A 17,673-nucleotide genomic window follows, 5' to 3' on the forward strand; every position below is an offset into this window, starting at 1 on the left:
TGTGTTAAACAGCTTTAATTTCGGTCATTTCGGCTTCTCGGCACAGTAAGAAATATTGCACATGATCAACATGTTTTGTTCTGGGGACGGGGACAAGGGTAGGGGGAATCACCTTCTTAGAAAGTACAACCCAAGTTGGGAGGGCAGAGGGGGTGGGGAGAGAACCCTCCCCATGCCTGTGGCAAAGTGCAGGAGCCCCCACCCCAAACTAACCTGAGTCCAGCCCCTCTGGGGAAAAAAGGGGTGCATGAACTCCCCCTACTCCACAGGCACCTCCCTGTGGCCCAAGGCCCACACTACCCTCCAGCTTGTAGCCCTCACATGAGCCATTTTGCATAAAGTACAAGTGAAAAGGTCTGAAGGTAACACACTCCAGGTTATATACAGGGGCTCGGTGGAGGCAGACTGTGCCCCTGCTTCCCCTCAGCTGCCCCCCATCACAGGGAGAAAGCTGTGGGGGGAGGGGATAGACCAGAGGAGCAGACCTCATTCCGCCCCACATTAGAAAGGACGAAATGGCTTTATTGGGGAGGAGGTAACCATCCTGCCCCCCCATTCCTGCCACCTACATACTGTCCATGTCCTGAGGGGGGTACTGTAGGTCCCGGGATCTTCTCGGACCCCTCACCTGCCTGTGGCAGCTGTGGAGGGGCCGGGGGGTGGGGGGGATGGCTGAGGGGGGCCCTCCCAGCCAGGCTGTCCGGGACCCGGTTCTGGAGGTGGAGGCAGTGGCGGGGCAGCCGGAGCTGTGCCAGAGTCCGAGCCAGGTGAGGTGGGGTCGGGGCCCCCAGCAGGGCTGGGAGTGGGGACAGGGGCAGCAGCAGTGCCAGCAGGGGGCGGTCCGGGGAGGGGGGCGTCAGCTCCAGGGGGCTGCTCCGTGGGCGTGGCGGCCTGCATGATCTTCTGGCGCACCTCCCGGATCTTCAACTGCAGGCAGACCTTTGAGGGGAAGATGTCTGCGTAGCGGGCCTGGAAGGCTGCCGTGGCCTGGGCTGGGGACAGAAGGACAGTGGTGGTGGGGGAAGGCCAGGGTGAGAGGAGCAGGCAGGTCCTCTTCCAAGTGTCCCCCACAGCGCTAAGCTAGACTCACCTGATGGGAAGAAGCCATGGTCCTGGAAGAGCTGCATGACCAGGGCCCGGCGCTGGTCCAGGGTGCGCCGCAGTGAAGAGTATGGCACCTTCTCATATTCCAGCTCCCCAAGCACATCCTCGGCTTCCGTACCTGGGAGTGGTGAAAGGAGCAGGGTCGAGGGGACCGCAGCAGCCTTCCCTCCGCCCCTGACCCCCATCTGATGTGTCCACCCAGCAGCCCTCACCGAGTTCTATTCCACAGCAGAGTTCAGAGGGGGCACCCGCCTCTGGACCCTGTCAGGCTCCAGAACCCACCCTCCCATTCTTGACCTGCCATCCTTCTGCTCAGCGACACCTGTCTCACTTCTCATCTGTAACCCCATTCCCAAGACCCCACCTTTCTTGCAGGCCCTGGGTCTCCTATAGCTCTGCCTGCCTCGGGGTCAGTACCTGTACGGTCAAAGGTGAAGATGTCCCCCTCACACTTGGCACTCTTAGGGGTGTTGGGCTCGGAGCTGCAACTGGAGCGTCTCCTCATCTTGCGCTTGGGCGAGGTGGGGTCCTCAGGGGCTGAGTCCAGGTCTGGTCCAACAAAAGCAGGCTCAGCGGAGGCAGCCCCAGTCTGTCCTGTACCTACCCCGGGAGCCCCCACCTCGCCTACCAGTGGAGTTCTTCCTCTTCTTGCGGTAGGAGCCCAGGATGGCCCGGGGCGAGGTGGCCAGAGACTGCAGGGTTGGCGAAGGCAGCACCTCCTCAGGCCGGAACTCAGGCAGCTCAGCAAAGCGCTCCTCGAAGTCCACCTCCGACAGGACCCTGCTGGAGAGCCGGCAGGGTCACCTCTCCTGTCCTAGGCTGCAGCTACCCCCTCTCCTGCCAGCCCCGCACACACTGCCACGGACCCCAGCCCATGCTCACTTGTCCACAGAGTCAAAGGTCTTCTTCAGGGGCGGGGGCCGCACCTTCACCTTCTTGCCGGTACCAGCGGCCTCCTTGCGCTCGGGGGTGTCCCCGGCTGCCCTCCCACTGCTGCCCTCGCTACTGCTGCTGCCGCCACCGCCAGGGGCTGGGGCCGGAGCTGGTGCTGGGCTGGGAGGGGTGGGAGGCTCCCCACGGCTCTCCAGACCCAGCCCAGGGACTCGCCAGTCTGAAGATGAGCCGGGGAATTTGCTGGCCTGGGGTAGGGATGGCAGGGAGACAGAGAACACTGGGTTCAGACTCACCGGGGCCGAACCCAGAACGACAAATAGATGGATGCTGACTGCCCCAGATACAGAGCCTTGGAGAAGACCCAGTCACACAAACAAGCAAAAGAGACAGAAGCCCCCTGCCCCACCAACAAGGACACAGATCAGACAAGCATGCAGGAAAGAGGGATGGAACAGAAAAGCAGGCAGTGGACTAAGACAGAGCCTCCAGGCCCACTGTGCACTCACCATGGTCTCAGGGCCCTTGCTGCTAGTCCGCTCCTCAGCAGGCAGGGGCGGTGGGGGGCTACTCCGGGCTGTGGGAGCCCAGGTCTCTGGGGGCGGTGGAGGGGCTGGTGTTGCAGGTTGCCCCTCAAGCTCAGACTCAGGGGTAGGGGGCTCACGGGCTGGGCCAGGCTCCAAGGGCTGCCGGGCTGCAGGGCCTGACCGCCCAGGGGCACCTGCCTCAAAGGAACCCACGGGAATGCTGGCGATGGCTGCCTTCACTTTCTGGGGGGCCTTAGGGGTGGGCCGCTGGGCCTTGGGGGCCACTAAGCTGTAGGTCATGGAGCCTGCTGGTGGGGAGAAGAGCATTTGCTGAGCCAGGCCTGTCTGGAGCCCATCTCCTGGGTCCCCCAACTCACCCCACCCTGGGTTGGCCCAACACCCACCTGTGGCATTAGGGAAAGGGCTGGTAGGGGCCGGGGTGGCAGTGGCAGGGGCCGGTGGGCCCTTGGGCAGGATGTTGGCAGCAGGTGGGGTGGTGCTAGTGGCCACAGTGTAGACCAGGCCCGGGGGAGCCTGGGATGGCTGGGCCAGGGGTGCTGAGGAGGTGGGTGCAGGGCTGCCAGGGTAAAACGCTGTGATGACGGGACCTCCGGGGGCTGTGCAGGTGGGCGGCAGCTGGGGGCTGGGCACGGGCGACACGCCCACCTGGCCAGGAGCCAGCAGCGGGGCTTGGCCTGCAGGGACAGAGACAGAGAAAGAGAGGCAGGGGCCCCAGTTAAGGGCCTGGGCCACCTCAGCACCACCCTGGGTCCCCAGCTCTGCCTGCCAGGCTGCCCCTCACCTGAAAGCAGGGGCTGCACAAAGGCAGGTCCGCTGGGCCCCAGCGAGGTGAAGCCTAGGGCTACCGAGCTCGTGGGCCCATACGAGGTGACTGTTCCAGCCTGGCTGGACGTAGGGCTGGTGCCCAGGGGCAACGCGTGCCCACCCGCCGACTGCACGTAGGTGATTCTGCCGCAGGGAGAGGAAGGGGGAGGAGTGAGGTGAGCTGCGGCCCCCCCACCACCCCGCCAAGCCCTTCTCTGGGCTGGCCTCCAGGTGAGGTTCAGCTGCCATTACCTGGTGGAAGAGGGCAGCAGGACCTTCTGAGGCTGCGAGGTGGGTCCAGAGAGTGTGGCTGGGCTGAGGGGCGGCACCAGGCCGCTGGGTGTGCTCACAGGCACCGGAGTCAGCTGGATGATCTGTGGGCAAGGGCACCCACAGGCTGGGGTGAGCTGGGGACTCAGAATGGGGCGAGGGAGGACCAAGGAAGGTGGGTCTTAGCAAAGACAGGGAACACAAAATTTGGAATTGAGACAGAAAGGGACAAAGACAAAAAAGCAAGGCGTGTGAAAAACAAAGGAACAAGTCGCAGGCACTTAGCACAGAACCGAGATGCACACAGACGTTGAAGCAAGCAGAAAGACACGATCCCACAAACAGGATTCCAGAGAGACAGACAGAACTGAAAAAAAGCACGAGACCAAAAAAAAAAAAAAAAAAAAAAAGGCAGACACAGAAACCATGGCACAGAAACCAACACCCAGGAGAGAACAGACAAGGAACAGGTGGAGCCCAGATGCCTTTACCTTGCTGGGTGGCTGGGCACCATTCTGCACAGGTACTGAAAAAGGTGGGCTCACCAGGGGCAGCGGCTGGCCAGCCCCTCCACCCCGCACTGACATGCTAGGGGCTGCCAGGGGCACCAGCACCTTCCCGGGTAGCAGCTGGGCTGAGCCACCCGGGGGCGGGGCCTGCACAGGAGAAACGGACTGGGCTGCAAGAGGAGAGGAGAAATTAGGAGGGAGCCACAGGGGCTCTGGGACCCCTCTCCTTCACGGCTCAGCCCAGGCCTCACCTTTTGGGGGCGGAGCGGAGGGTACAGACTGCAGGATGGGGATGCCAGGAGTGGGTGCGGTGGCCGCCAGAACTTTGCCATTGGTGGAGGTGCCCGGTGGGAGAGTGAACCGGATGCTGGTGGTGGGTGCGGGGCCGCCGGGAGCTGCTGTCTTGGTCCCAGGGGCTGGTGCCGGGGCGGGTGCCACCTGAAGCTGCTGGGGCAGCGTGGGCAGGATGTACTGCACCTGGGTGATTCCCCCAGCTTTGCCCAAGGCACCTGGCTGCAGGATGCCCAGGGGCACAGGCCCATTGGGGCCACTCCCTGCACCTGCTCCTGAGCCTGTAGTGGCCCCACTGCCAGGGGCCCCCTGGGCTATGAACTGAACAGCAGGGGGTGCTGGGGCCCCATAACCGGGCGTGCCCACCAGCAGGTTGGTGACCGTGGCAGGGGCCTTCCCCACGGTGCCCAGTAGGGGCCCAGCCACCAGATGCGGGGCTGGCGAGGTGGCTGCTGCTGACTTCTTGTCCGAATATACTAAGCTTACACCCAGTGGGGAGCTCCCAGGAGCCCGGGACCCTGCGACCGGCTCAGTCCTGGCACCTGCTGTGTCATTTGGAGATGCCTCAGCCCGGCCAGAGGTAGGGAAGGGCTTAGAGGCAATGGGCACAGGAGTGCTACTGACAGGCCGTACCACGTTGGTGACCATGGTAGCAGCTGGGCGGGACAGGGGGGCTGCTGGGGCCCCATAGGACAGTGAGGGAGCCGGGGCCGAAGGCATGCGGCTTCCGCTGCCTTCCCGGTCCTCCTTGTTTGAGGGCAGGACCAGCGTCTGTAGGACACTTCCTCCCCCACCAGGAGGGGCTGCAATGACCGAGGGGCCTGGCGGCTCCAGGCTTCCCACGCTTTCAGGTCTCTTGCGTCGGAAAGCCGCAGGATCCGTTGGAAGGAACCGGGTGGCCTTGGAAGGTGTCACTGGGCCCCCAGCCCCAGGGGGTGGGGGCCGTAGTGGGCCTGCTGTGCTGCCCTGGCCTGACTCCTGGGCCTTGAAGGTCCCTGAGCCCAATGGGAAGGAGGTGGCTGCTGAGGCTGAGGAGGAGGCAGGTGAGGACGAGGAGGAAGAGGACGGGGTGGGCCCGTAGCCTTTGCCAAAGGCTGGAGGTGGGTCCGGGGGCCCTGGGGGCTCAGGGTCCAGCGGTGGGCGGCAGTGGGTAAAGGAGGAACGAATCACAGGCGAGAACACCTTCCGGCCGAAGCCCTAGGTGGAAGAAGGAGACACAACCACATCAGGGAGCCTGGATACCCCCAACTTGCCCAACCCTGTCCTGCCCAGGAGGGAGGCCAGCTGAAGGCCTCAATTCATCCAAGGTGTGACCATTTTGCCACGGGATGAGTAGCTTGCCCTTTCTGGGCCTCAATCTCCCTCTGTGGTGACGCACCCAAGAGCAGGTTATCTCCCCTGCCTCGGACTGTTACCAGAGAGCACCAATTCCCCAGCCCTCACCTTGCTGCCCTCTGGGTCCTCCCCAGAGCTGTCTCCGCTCTCACTGTCAGTCACCCGCTCCTTGCACTTGAGGTCAATGTCAGTGGTGCCAAAGCCGTCGTCAGCTGAGGGACGGAAAATTATTGGCAAAAGGGCTGGGGGCCGGACTGCCCAGGAGGAACAGCACGGAGCCCAGGCTCAGGCCTCAGCTCCCCGCTAAGCCAGAAGGAACTGGCGTCCAAGAACACTGTTCCTCAGTCTAGGATTTACCCCCCTGCCCGACGGGGGGCCTAAGAGCATGCAGATAACACCACCTAACACTGTGCCCGATGGCCTGGCCATCCATGCCCCTGTCCTCCTGGTTTCCTGCCTGGCCGGGAGCTTCCCAAGGGCAGGGCTGGGTCTACTCAGTTTGGCCTGGACTGAATATGCCTGCAATCATAAACAGACATGCAAGAGAAGAAAGAGGAAGAGCCTGAGGCCTAGATCAGATCTTTGCCCACCCCCCAAACCCTAGCCTACTGCTCTCTGAGCAGGATTCTGGGCCTCGCAACTTACCAATGACATCATCGTCTCCCTCCTCCTCACAGATGACCATGCGTTCCTCGTCACTGGTCATGTCCTCACTGGCTGCACGCTGGGAACGGGAGGCCCGGGTGGGCAGCAGCGGGGGTCGCCCACTGGCCGCCAGGGCACCTCCCTCACCGGAGGCTGAGAAGGGGCCTGGAGCCCCATATTGGGTGGAAGGCTTTGGACCGGAATAGGACGCAGGGCCAGACACCATCTGCAGGGCATGTACCAGAGTTCGGTGGGGGCCATCACCTCAGGGCAGCCCTCCTTGCCCATGTCCCCTACCCCCCAGACCTGAGTCAGCTCCTGTAGTGCCTGGCTATCTACTTCGCCACCATCCAGGCTGTGGACCCCGCTGTGGGAGAAGGCCCGAGGCCGGGCTGAGCCAGGTCCGCCCACTGTATGCAGACGCTCTGCCCCACAGGAGCCGCTCCCCGGAGCCTTGGTATCCGAACTCAAGAGTGTCTGGGCTGCAACAGACAGGAGCTCCGAGGACACTGCAGAGCGGTAGGAGAGAAGCGTCACAGCGTCAAGACACCTTGTGCCGGCACCCAGACTGGCCAAGACATCCACAAACAGCTCTAAATACTGGACAAGAGAAGTTTAAAAACCCTAGGGCACCTGGCAGAAAATATACCAGTCACCAGCCCAGCATTTCCTAACAAATTGCTCCCTGGGAGGCGGGCCTTCTTTGAGTACGAAAAGCTGAAAACAGGGGGTGGGGTGCTGGCCAGCTACCTAACCATCCCCACGTCTCAGAGAGAAAGTGACCCCACCCTCAGAGTTGCAGGCCCCACCATAGGAGCACTCCCCAAAAGTGCCTCAGGACGGCACTGCACACGCTAGACACTATGCCACTAGCAGCAGCCACGAGGGGCTTCCAACTGTGGTTCTGGGAACCAGCCAAGCTGGGGTTTACACGCCGGCTCTACCATTCACTGGTCTCCCAGAACTTCCCACAAGTGATTCCGCCTCTGTAAGTCTCGGTTTTCTTATCTGGAAAGCGGGTTACAGCTTCCAGAAGTAGAGATTATTCTCCTTTTGTTACCTGGCATGTAGTAAACGCTCAGTAAACGACAACCGATAATGAGATCACTGCTTGGAAACTTTGTCTGTCTGGGCCTCCCTGGCTCCTTCATACGAGACAAGGGCCAGTTCCTTTAGGGGTAAGGGTCACCAAATAAAATGATCGGACAGAGAAAGGCTTCTGGGGTGAGGGCGAAGGCAATGAGGGAGAGGTAGCTGGCACTTCTCAGGGAGGTTGGTGCAGCAGGGAGAGAAAACAGAGGCGCTGACCAACCTCCAGGGGCGGCGGCAGTTCCCGTCTCTGACATGCTCCGCTCCCTAGTCTCCTTGTGCCCTCCTGCCAGCCCCAGGCTCGTGGGCTTGGCCTCTGAGCTGGATTTCTTCCTGTCCTTGTTGCACCACTTCCAGTCTGGGTGAGCTTTAAAGTGGGCCTCCTTCACCTGGCCAGGGAGAGAGGAGGGACCCTTCATTCCCTCGTCCCACCAGAGGAAGCTGGGGAAGAGCCAAGAGGAAGAGGCATTACCTGGAAGGCCAGGTCATGGTACTTCTGCTTTTCCTTGGGCCCCAGGGCGTACCACCACTCGCCCAGGATCTTGCTGACGGTCCGGTTGTCCTGGTTGGGGTGACGCTGGTGGACCAGGGCTCGGTGCCGCTTGCTGAAGATCATGAAGGCATTCATGGGCCGCCGGATATGGTCCTTCTCCCGCTGCAGCAGACACAGGCCCAAGTGGGATGGTTAAAACCAGGAGACAGGCTCCGGCAGCCGTAGAGCAAGCTAGGGACAGGTAGAGATGAGGCACCTTGTTGGGGCTGCGTCCATCCTTCTCTGAAGAGGAGTCTCGTTCCTTTGGCAGGGCACTGAGAGACTGGGTCCGGCGTTTCCCGGGTGGCAGGGGCAACTGGATCTCAGGAGACATGATGGAGAGGAAGCTGTGGCAGGAGTGGCAGGGACAGTGAGGGCCATATCTAGGGCCACCCCACCCCCCAGGCCCAAGCCTCGTAGCACTCACGCATCATCGTGGTCACTCTCTGTCTCACTGTCCAGCCGGGGCTCTCCTGGAGGGCCAGGGGCATCCTCCTCAGTGGCGGGAGGGGGACCCTTTCCAGGTTCCACCACCCCCAAAGTGTGGGGGGGTCCAGGCCCTGGACTCTCAGGGCATGTGGCTCCAGGGGGCCGCCCAGGATCAGCATTCCCTGTCCCACCTGGGGGCTGCTCATGAGCAACAGCTGCCGACTCAGCAGGTTCTGGGGGCAGAGAGGCAGGTCAGAGGGCTCTTGGACCATCTGGACCCTATCCCCACACCTTCTGTGGCCCCCCGCTCCTCACCTTTGCTCTGGTTGGAGGCCACTGGGTGGCTGGCAGGTTGCTGGGCCTCACTTGGCTGCACAGAGGGGTCGGGCTGGCTGGGGGCCAGAAAGGGGACTAAGGAGTGCCAGGGGAACACAGCAACAGAGCGAGGTTCCACATTCGTCCACACTGTGGGAAGAAGCCAGCTAAGCTGTGCAGAAGACCTTGCCCTTGACCCCCAACTCAAGCTCTTTTCCACCCTGGATGAGGTGGCTCTACTCTTCTTTTACATCCCCTTCCACTATCCCAGAGCCTCAGAGGCTCATGCACACGACATCACTCAGGAAAAACTCCTCCCTGAAAGATTTCGAGGTTTATAAAAAAGAAAACAGAAGCTGGGAAGGGAAATAGGCCTCACGCCCCATTCCCTCCCCCACCTCCACCAGCCCTGCCACCAGGGACCAGGCCAGAGGAATGACTGGCTCCTGTCACAAACCAGGCCATGTTCGACTGCCATCTCATACTCCCAGGGCCCCAAGACCTCATCAGGGCTAGGAACCCTCCCCAGTCATGCCACGTTCCCAGCACCCGTGTTGCTATCTCACATGATCCTACATCTTTGCCTTGCACTCCCTTTCTCTCCCTTGAGGAGACCATGGCTTGGTTTGCCCCTCTCTTCTCTGTTACCCATAAGGGGTGGGGCCTTAAGTCTTTCTCCTTGCCTCCCTCGCCATACCACAAACCCCAAGGAGCTAGACCCGCCTTTCCTGGGTTGGGCACAGGTGGCTCCAGCATCTCCCCCACCCACTAGGAGAATCTACTGCCCATTAAGAGGTCTCCCAGCCCCTTTCCCTCTCAACCCTGAGCTTAACCTGAGTGCAGCATCCAGCCCCCTTGCCCAAAAAGAGAGGAGGGTGCAGTAAACTCCTTGGAAGAAAAAGCACAGACAATACGACAGACAAGAAAACTGTAACAAGTCTGCGCCCAAGGAATACAAAAGTGCCAGGTGTTTTCTTGAACACATGCACAGGAAGGCACTTCCCTCCCAGGGCGGTAGTCCCAGGGGTCCAACCTTCTGTCCCAGGAGCTGGGTGGTAGCAGGGTTAAGCCCTGGTCTGGGACCCATCCCTGGTGGGGCTCCCGGGGCAGGCTTAGGCTAGGAGTGGGCTGCCCTCTCACTGCTGGCTCCCTGGGGGAAGTGGAACCAGCAGAGGAGGCCCCTGCGAGGGAAGATGATGAAGAGAGAAGGGAAACGCCCTAGCCTTGGTCTCCATCATTCCAGGCCTCCCCCTGATCCAGATCAATCTGACCTGGGGTGACCCCTCTATGCCTTCAAAAGCCTGGACTAAGAGAGCTCTATAAGTGACACTGGCCTCGAAACCTGAGTCTTCAAGGGGCTGACAAAAGAAAAAGTAGCCATCAAATCAACCAAAGGGAGAGAAGGAAGCCAGCACCGGAGGGGGGGGGGGGTCTCAAGACCCTGTGAGGACCCTGTCCCCGATCCCTGGGGGCACTGGGGACCACAAAAGCCTACTCAGCCCTCCAACCCCAAGGACCTGAACCTGTCCCTCTCTTCACCAAGATCTTTCTCATCAGGTCTCCTCATCTGCTGGGTGGGGAAGAAGGGGACCAGCAGACAATGGGTGAAGAGTCCTTTGGTCCTGCCCCTCCTCTAGTCCTCCTCAGTGCACTACCGTCCAGGTTCTTGGGTCCCTCCCTCTGTCTCTGCAAAGCACACCACAAACACTCCAGCCCATCACTCTGTTCTAAGCAAGCAGAGCCTCACTCACTTCTCAAGCCCTGTTCTTAGCCCCACTACTAGATCACAATCCCTTCCCCCTCTCTTCCACCTAAGGCCAGCAGGTCTCACGCTGCCCCTATTCTAATGCACGCTCCCCAGCCAGTTACTCTGCACCCCTCACCTCGAATGACAACGGACCACGCCACCCCATCACCCAAACACCACAGCTGTCCCCAGCTACGCCCCTCTCCTCATTCCCATCACTTCCGCTACACTCCCACCTGCCGTCACTAACCGCTTGGCCCAGCCGAGCTCTCTAACTTTCCGTCACCCCTGTACTCCGCCTCTATCACTCTCGTACTATACCCCTATCACCATTACGCCGCACTCAGCACCCCGACACCTTGACCCCTGCAGTCCCAGGGCCCAGGCGCTACTGACCGAACATGCCGAGGCCACGGGAGGCCCCGCCGGACGCGGGCACCAGGGGCCTGTGGGCTGAGTACATGGTCCGGCGCGGGGGGGCCCGGCCGGGGCTCTCGCCTCCTCAGCGGCCGCCGCCACTCCGCCCGCCGCCGGCTCCTCGGCCGTCGCCGCTCGGGCCCGGGGGGAGCTGGAGGCCGTCGCCGCATGCCCCCCCCCGCCGCCCCCCTCCGGCCGCCCCACGCGGGGGTCTCCGCCGGGCGCGCCTGCGCACAGCGCCGCCTGCCTCCCGCCGCCCGGGGGGCGGGGGAGGTCAGAGCGCGCCGGCCCCGCCCCGCCCCCCGGCGCGAGCGGGGGCCGTCACGGGGCGCGCGGCACAGGGGCCATCGGCGCCGCCCCCTCCCTCTCCCTCCTCCCGCGCGGTGCCCGGCGGGCGGGGCAGGCGGGGCGGGGCGCGGCGCGCGTGCGCGGGGGCGGCCCCCTCCCTTCTCCTCTCGCTGGCTCGCTCCCTCCCTCCCTCGCAGCTCCGGCGGGTAACGGCTCTGGCCCCGCGCGCCCCGACTGCCGGTGCCGCCGCCCCGCCTTTCCGGGCTCCGGGCCCGCGGCTCAGCGCCGGGTCGACCTTCGGCTCCGGGCGGGCAGACGGACCAGCGTGCGTGCGTCCGTGCGCTCCGAGCGAGCCCCGCGCAGAGCCACCGCCGCCTCCCCGCCCCGCCACTACTACGCGCTCCCCTCCCCCCGCCGCACCTCCCCCCGCCCCTTCCCCGCTTCCCCCGCGGCCTTCCGCGCAAGCCCGGCCCCCCGCGCGTGAGCCCATTGGCTGCCGCCGCCGCGCGCGGGTCAGGCCCCGCCGCGCCCGCCCCCATTGGCCGCCCCGGGGGAACGTCAGTCATATGCAAATGCGGGAAGGGCGGGGCGGGCTCCGGTTGGCCCCAAGCCGGCCCGGGGCGGGACCGCGGGAGGAGGGTGGCAGGGAGGGCGCACTGCAGTAAAGGCAGCGAGCCAGGGGGGCGGTTCGCGGCACCGCGCTGCGGAGGCCCCGGGGTTGTGTGTGGTGCTACGTGTGTCCAGTCCACGCGAGGAACACGCTCCCGCGCGGCTTGGCCCGCCTCCCTCACGCCCGCCTGGGCGCGCACGGCTCCGCAGGGCAGACGAATTGCGCGCTAGGGCTACGCGAGCCACCCTGAGCCCTCCCCAACTCACACCAGCCGACTCTGACCCCCCCCACATACATACAGACACACACACACACACCCCTCTCGTAGACTTTTCCTGCCACACCCATTATCTCATACACACCCCACGGTCAAGTCAAACACGAAGTCACACACCTTGAACACCTGCTCACATGTATGTACTACCTCCCACACTCCTGGTCCATCACTCCCCACCCATCATCATACACACGTTCTCACCCTTCCTCCACATCACCCATTTCATACACGCCTTGTCATACATGCTTCACCAACGCATATTCTCATTGCCAGCCCACATGAATCATCATACAAACAACATATCAAACAGGCAGCATTATCTCACACATCTCATCACAACCACTGCTTATCCATCATACACACACACCCCCCACATCCCTCCCACCCAGCCACACACACAATCTTCCATCTTCACACACTCTCATGTGGCCTTCCTGGCACCTCTCATCTCGGACACAGGCAAACTCTTACAGATGCCGTCATACTGACCCCGGCACACTATATAAACTTACCCCAGTGAGCACTACTTCAGTATCCTGGCCCCCCAGGTATACAGAGTGCCAAGGCCATTCATCATCATTCAGCTACCCCGCCTGACACTTAGCAGCCACCTGGGACCCTCTACCTCACAGTGTAAGGGGGGTGGGGGGGGCACAGAGCACCATTGTGGGCTGGGTCTACCACTCTAGGCTAGGAGCAACCCCTTCCAGAAAAGGCCCAGGAGAAAGAAAGGAAACTAACATGGGGGAGGGGGCGGCATGCTAAGAGTTTGTATGTATTATACTGCTCATTGAATCCTCACAGCCACTAGGGAGGTATACTTTATTACACCCATTGTTCAGATGAGAAAATGAGGCTCAGAGAAGCAGTAAATTGTGCAAGATCATGTCTCCAGAACCTAACAGCCCAGTGTTCCAACTCAGCTGCTCTTTCCACTACTGAAAATTTAACCTTGGGGTGGACCCAGGCAGACACTCCCAGAAGTCCCGGACTATGGTCAAACAATGATACAGAGAACTGCAGAAAGGTCAGAGAGCACACACACAGACACTTGCAAAGGTCTGGGGCCCATTAGGGAGAAAGGCAGAGGCCTGGGATACCCGAGATGGGCCCTGGGGTCACATTCAGTAGCGGCATGGCCCTGGGGTCACACCTGGGCAGGTAAAGGTTGCACAAGCTCAGATGGATAAAGAGTGGGCTCCTACACAGGTGGAGTCAGCAACAGGCACAAACAAATCCCATTCCCAGCCTATTCCATCCACTGACAGAGCTGAAGGCATGGAAAGGGGGCAAAAACTGGTAATCTGAGCCCAGAGGGGAAGGGAAGGTCCATAGCCCTCTGACCTCCAGAGACTGCAGGACCAGACACTTGGCTGTGAGCCTGGAGGGGGCCACTGGAGGGACTATTAGGTGACTGCCCCCTCCTCCCTACGCAGCCCCAGACTCAGACCCTCCATTACCTCACTGCCCCAGGGACTGCAATGTGAGGCAGAAATCAAGGCTGAAATCAATGTGGCCCGCTATCTCCCCACCGCTGCCCCCTCCTCTCCCCACCGGTGAGTCACCTACTGGCAAGTTAACCCCTTCCCTACTGCAGTGCAGGCGAGGACCGAGCTCAGAGAAACATTGCCCCCAGCTCCCCTACTTCTGCAGGGTGAGAGAAAGAGCTAGGCCTGGCACAGCAGGGAAAAGAGGGCCCCACACATCTGGGAGGGTTGCACATCTGGTAGAAGACACAGTGCCCACATAGGAGGGATGGGAAGAGGCCCCTTACAGGGTAGGGTACAGCCAAGTGGGGGCCCAGCCTGGCAGGGAGGGGCCGGAATCCGGGCGGGAAGGGCCCCCCTGCCCTGGGCACTGGGCCAGCCCTATACTTAGCTTCCATTGTTCAGAGTGGAGGAACCCTGGGTGGGGGTGATTGGAAGTGAAGAGGGAGCAGGTCCTAACCCCAGACAGCTCCATCTCTCCAGCCATTCTCAACCCTAACTGGGGCCTCCCTAATTGGAAAAGGCTGAGGGGGTTTCCCAAACCAGGGCCCCAGCCCCTCATCTGAGAGAGGGTGCAACGCCATCCTTCACTCAGTGCAGGTCCTCGGCATAACTATGGTGCAACCCAACCCTCTGCACCACCCCATCACCAATTCCACAAAAGGTTTGGCGCCAAACAGCCCCCGCAGCACTACCCCACCCCCAGCCCGGGGACAGGGAGCCCAGACGGAGACACCAACTGCCACCCAGGGTGGCACAGGCTGAGGCCTGTCCAGAGGCCTGGGGCGTACAGCCAGGGATGCTGACAGACTGAGGAACAGGCACACACACTCTGAACTCACGGGCCCATTTATTGAGCCCATGAGGCACCGCACCCCTGTGGCCCGCGGCTCCCCACCCTGCTCTACAGGCCTGGGTCCCCGCCTCGGCTCACCACCCCGGTGTCCCCAGCTCCCCTCACCCGCTCTCCACATACACACCCACCCACCCACCCACCCCGGGCGGCGTCGGCGACGGCCAGGGTTGCCTGGGGAACGAGCCCAGGATTGGGCTGGTGCGGCTCGGGAAGGATGGGGGCCTAAAAATAGCGCCGGGGTGAGTCAGTGTGAGTGGGGCTGGGGTAGGCAGGGGGACTAGGAGGGAAAGAGGCAGGCGAGGTGTGGGGGAGGGTCCCCAGGGATTGGGAGACGGACGGGATAGGACGGAGGGGGGCATGTGGGTTCGGGGGTGGAAAGGGGCGGCGGGTGGGGGACTGTACAGGCACCGGGATTTCAGAGGGCTGGTCGGCGCGGACTGAGGGAGGCGCCCCAGCCCGGGCGGAGGAGGGGGCGCCGCCCTGCGTTCTCCTCCCCTCCCCGAGCTCACGAGATTTTCCACTCGCCGCCTGGCCCCCAGCCAGCCCCCGGCGGGCCCCACAAAGCCGCTTTGTGCTGGGAGGGCGGGCGGGCGCCCGGCCGGCCTGACACCCACGCGGGCCGCGGCGGGGCACGGGCCAGCTGGCACCCGGGCTGTCTGCGGGGGGGCCCCCCCACCCAGCCCGAGGGCGCGGCCGCTTAAGGGTTAAAGGCGCAGCAGCTTTGTTGGGGGGAGGTGTTCTCGGCCAATCAGCGTCGGCAGGCGCGTAGGCGGCCAATGGGAAAGACAGAGGCCCGCCGCTCCGGGCCTACCCCTAGGGCGCGGGAACCCGCGCCCCTCCGTGCGGACGGGGGCTGGGCGCGGTCCTCTCAGGGTGTCGGTCCGGACCTGCAATGCCCCCGGTGCACCCTGTTTCCCCGGCTGCTTCGCAAGAAAAAGGTTCAGAGGGGGATAGGGCCTTGCAAGACAGGAGGTGGCACGCTCGGGATTTGAACCCAGGTCTGCCTGGCCTCACAATCAGCTTTTCTGCGGAAATAGGGAGACGGGGGGTTCCCTGGCCCAGGCCTCCGTGGGGAGCGGGAACAGGGGACGGGGTGCGGGCGGAGGAGGCGGCGCGGCGGGCTAGGGTCCAGCCGCCTGCGGTGCAGCCGCTGCCGCCGGTGGTAATGGGAGCCAGACGCCGTCGCCGCCGCTAATGCGCCTCCCTCCCGGCCACTAATGGAGCCATTAATGCCCGGGCGCCGGGGGCTCCGGGCCGCCCCCCCACCCCGCCCGGCGCATGCGCGCGCCGTTCCCCCCGCCGCTTGCGGCCCGCCGCCCGCCGCCGCCAGGAGGCAGCCTGACCCCTCGCAGCTCCCGGCGCTGGGGTCTCTTCCACGAAGTCTCTAAGACTACCTCAAAAAACGCCCCTTCTCTTCTCTCCTGGGCAAGTCATCCTCTTCTTCCCAGCCGAGGCCTCCTTCCTCTCCAGGACAGTTTCCAGGGGTCTCTGACACCCAAGCCTAACCTATTCCCTCTCCTGCTCTAAACTTTTGGCTCTTCAGCGACCAGCATACAAGCTGGCCTGGCGAGACCTGGACTCCTTGGCACCCTTCTGCCAATCCTGGGCTCTAGTGTCAGCTCCAGCTTCAACGAGCAAGAGAGGTCATGCACTTTCACCCCTCCTGGCCTTTGATCCTACTGCTACCTCGGCCAGGAACACCCCTTTCTTTCACTGTCCTGAAATCAACTCGTTCCTCACGCTTCAGCTCAAATGTCACTTCCACTGTGAGGCATACCTGTACCTCCCTCATCACCCTGCACCGAGCCACAGAGTTGTCTCTGCCCTCTGGCTTGCCCAGACTACCTCCTTCCGCTCATCCTCGCTGGTGCCTGCATCCATGTCTGCATTCCCCACCCATTTCCCCCAGGGCTGCTCAGCCTGAGCTTGGTACAGATGACTAGGGACTTCTGGTGGGAGAGAAGGGGCTCACTGTTGGAGACAAAATGAAAATTCTGGTGGGCAGAATCTGGATTTGGGGAGTCCGGAGAACCTAGGCCCCTCTTTGGGCCTTATTTTCCCCATCTGGCCAAGCACAGTTGGTGGGTACAGCCTGGTCTCTGAAGTCTTACTCACTGGGGCAGACTACATGTGGGATTCTGTTAAATGGAGCTGGCACTAAATGTGTCTCCTGCAAGGCACTGAGGAGGTGGTAGGGGTGATCCAGGTCATGCCCCCTAGCAGGTGGGTGGGCACGGGAGCTGCTTTCCTGTTGTTCCCCTACAGCCGGATCTGCTAGCTTGGCCCAGGCAGCCCCCGCCTTCCTGCCTGACTTGGGAACAGGTGCTTGGATGGAGATGGCTCCTGGCACCTCTCAGCATGTTTCAGGGACAGTGGTGGGCAGTTAATTTGTCAAGGAACAGGAAGGGACTCTCAGGCCTGTACAACCTCCCAACACTCCCCAAGAAGGGAGTAAGGGACCCTAGTGCTTAGCAATTGTCCACTGACTCAAAGGGATGGAGCACCTGGACGTGCAGAGAGTGGATGTGAGGGGCTAGGACAGGGACAGCAAGTCTGTTGAAGGAGGGGGAGGAGGGCCAGGGGAGGCCCAGGGACACAGGATCCCAGGATAGGGGACCAAAACAGAAAAAAAGTGGGATGAAAGCCTAGACAAGGACTGATGTCTAGGGAGGAACAAACCAAGAAAGATATAGGGAGCCAGACAGAGAGAGAGCCAGAAGTCCAGAGAGAGAGACTCAGACAGACCCAGAAATAGAGACCTAGACAGACAGATGTAGGGACCCAAGGGAGCAACAGATAGACACACAGTGGCTCAAAGGCAGGCAGGCAGAGGCCCAGGAGAGGGGGGCACTGCCTGTCAGTACGGGGAAGCCAGGCGGAAGCTGGGAGCTAGAAAGGAGGCTGTGCCAGGAATGGGGCTGAGACATCTGGCCTCCTGGGCTGGGGCTGCAGGCCCTGGGGCGGCTTCCTCTCCTGGGGAGCAGGCGGGAAGAGTCAGAGGGAGGTGGCAATGGCAGCTGGCTGGCCCGGCCATGCACAGAATGTGGAGAATGCCGGCCGCCTGCCCCGGCACGTCCCCCAGCGGAAGCAAATGCCTGGCGGGGGGCAGGAGCAGGCAAGCCGCCCCCTCACACCTGCTGCCCTGAGTGAGGGTCAGGCCTTGGCATGAGCGGTCAGAAAGGGACCGGACCACGGCCTCACTATGCCACTGGGCATGGTCTTCCCTATC

The 17,673-nt window shown here is 62.3% G+C and overlaps 1 protein-coding gene across 10 annotated transcripts in view; it reads right to left on the reverse strand.

Moving 5' to 3' along the window:
* Positions 1-17,673, reverse strand: part of CIC (capicua transcriptional repressor) — a 26,552-nt gene continuing 8,879 nt past the window's right edge. For 3 of the 10 annotated variants that reach the window (XM_077850026.1, XM_077850059.1, XM_077850016.1), the window contains 19 exons: positions 8,763-8,912; positions 8,446-8,680; positions 8,236-8,365; positions 7,959-8,141; positions 7,710-7,875; positions 6,704-6,906; positions 6,398-6,623; positions 5,861-5,964; positions 4,378-5,614; positions 4,109-4,296; positions 3,600-3,721; positions 3,325-3,491; positions 2,927-3,217; positions 2,505-2,830; positions 1,987-2,243; positions 1,733-1,887; positions 1,522-1,653; positions 1,091-1,222; positions 1-992 (listed from right to left, as the gene is read on the reverse strand). In XM_077850026.1, coding sequence (XP_077706152.1) covers positions 625-992; positions 1,091-1,222; positions 1,522-1,653; positions 1,733-1,887; positions 1,987-2,243; positions 2,505-2,830; positions 2,927-3,217; positions 3,325-3,491; positions 3,600-3,721; positions 4,109-4,296; positions 4,378-5,614; positions 5,861-5,964; positions 6,398-6,623; positions 6,704-6,906; positions 7,710-7,875; positions 7,959-8,141; positions 8,236-8,365; positions 8,446-8,680; positions 8,763-8,912 — 4,772 coding nt within the window. In that variant the 3' untranslated portion in view covers positions 1-624. Of the gene's footprint in view, positions 993-1,090; positions 1,223-1,521; positions 1,654-1,732; positions 1,888-1,986; positions 2,244-2,504; positions 2,831-2,926; positions 3,218-3,324; positions 3,492-3,599; positions 3,722-4,108; positions 4,297-4,377; positions 5,615-5,860; positions 5,965-6,397; positions 6,624-6,703; positions 6,907-7,709; positions 7,876-7,958; positions 8,142-8,235; positions 8,366-8,445; positions 8,681-8,762; positions 8,913-10,905; positions 11,067-17,673 lie in introns of those variants that run through there. The other 7 variants (XM_077850072.1, XM_077850078.1, XM_077850067.1 and 4 more) reach the window with 7 other exon arrangements.

Source organism: Canis aureus, chromosome 1, assembly GCF_053574225.1.
Source record: "Canis aureus isolate CA01 chromosome 1, VMU_Caureus_v.1.0, whole genome shotgun sequence".
Taxonomy (NCBI): domain Eukaryota; kingdom Metazoa; phylum Chordata; class Mammalia; order Carnivora; family Canidae; genus Canis; species Canis aureus.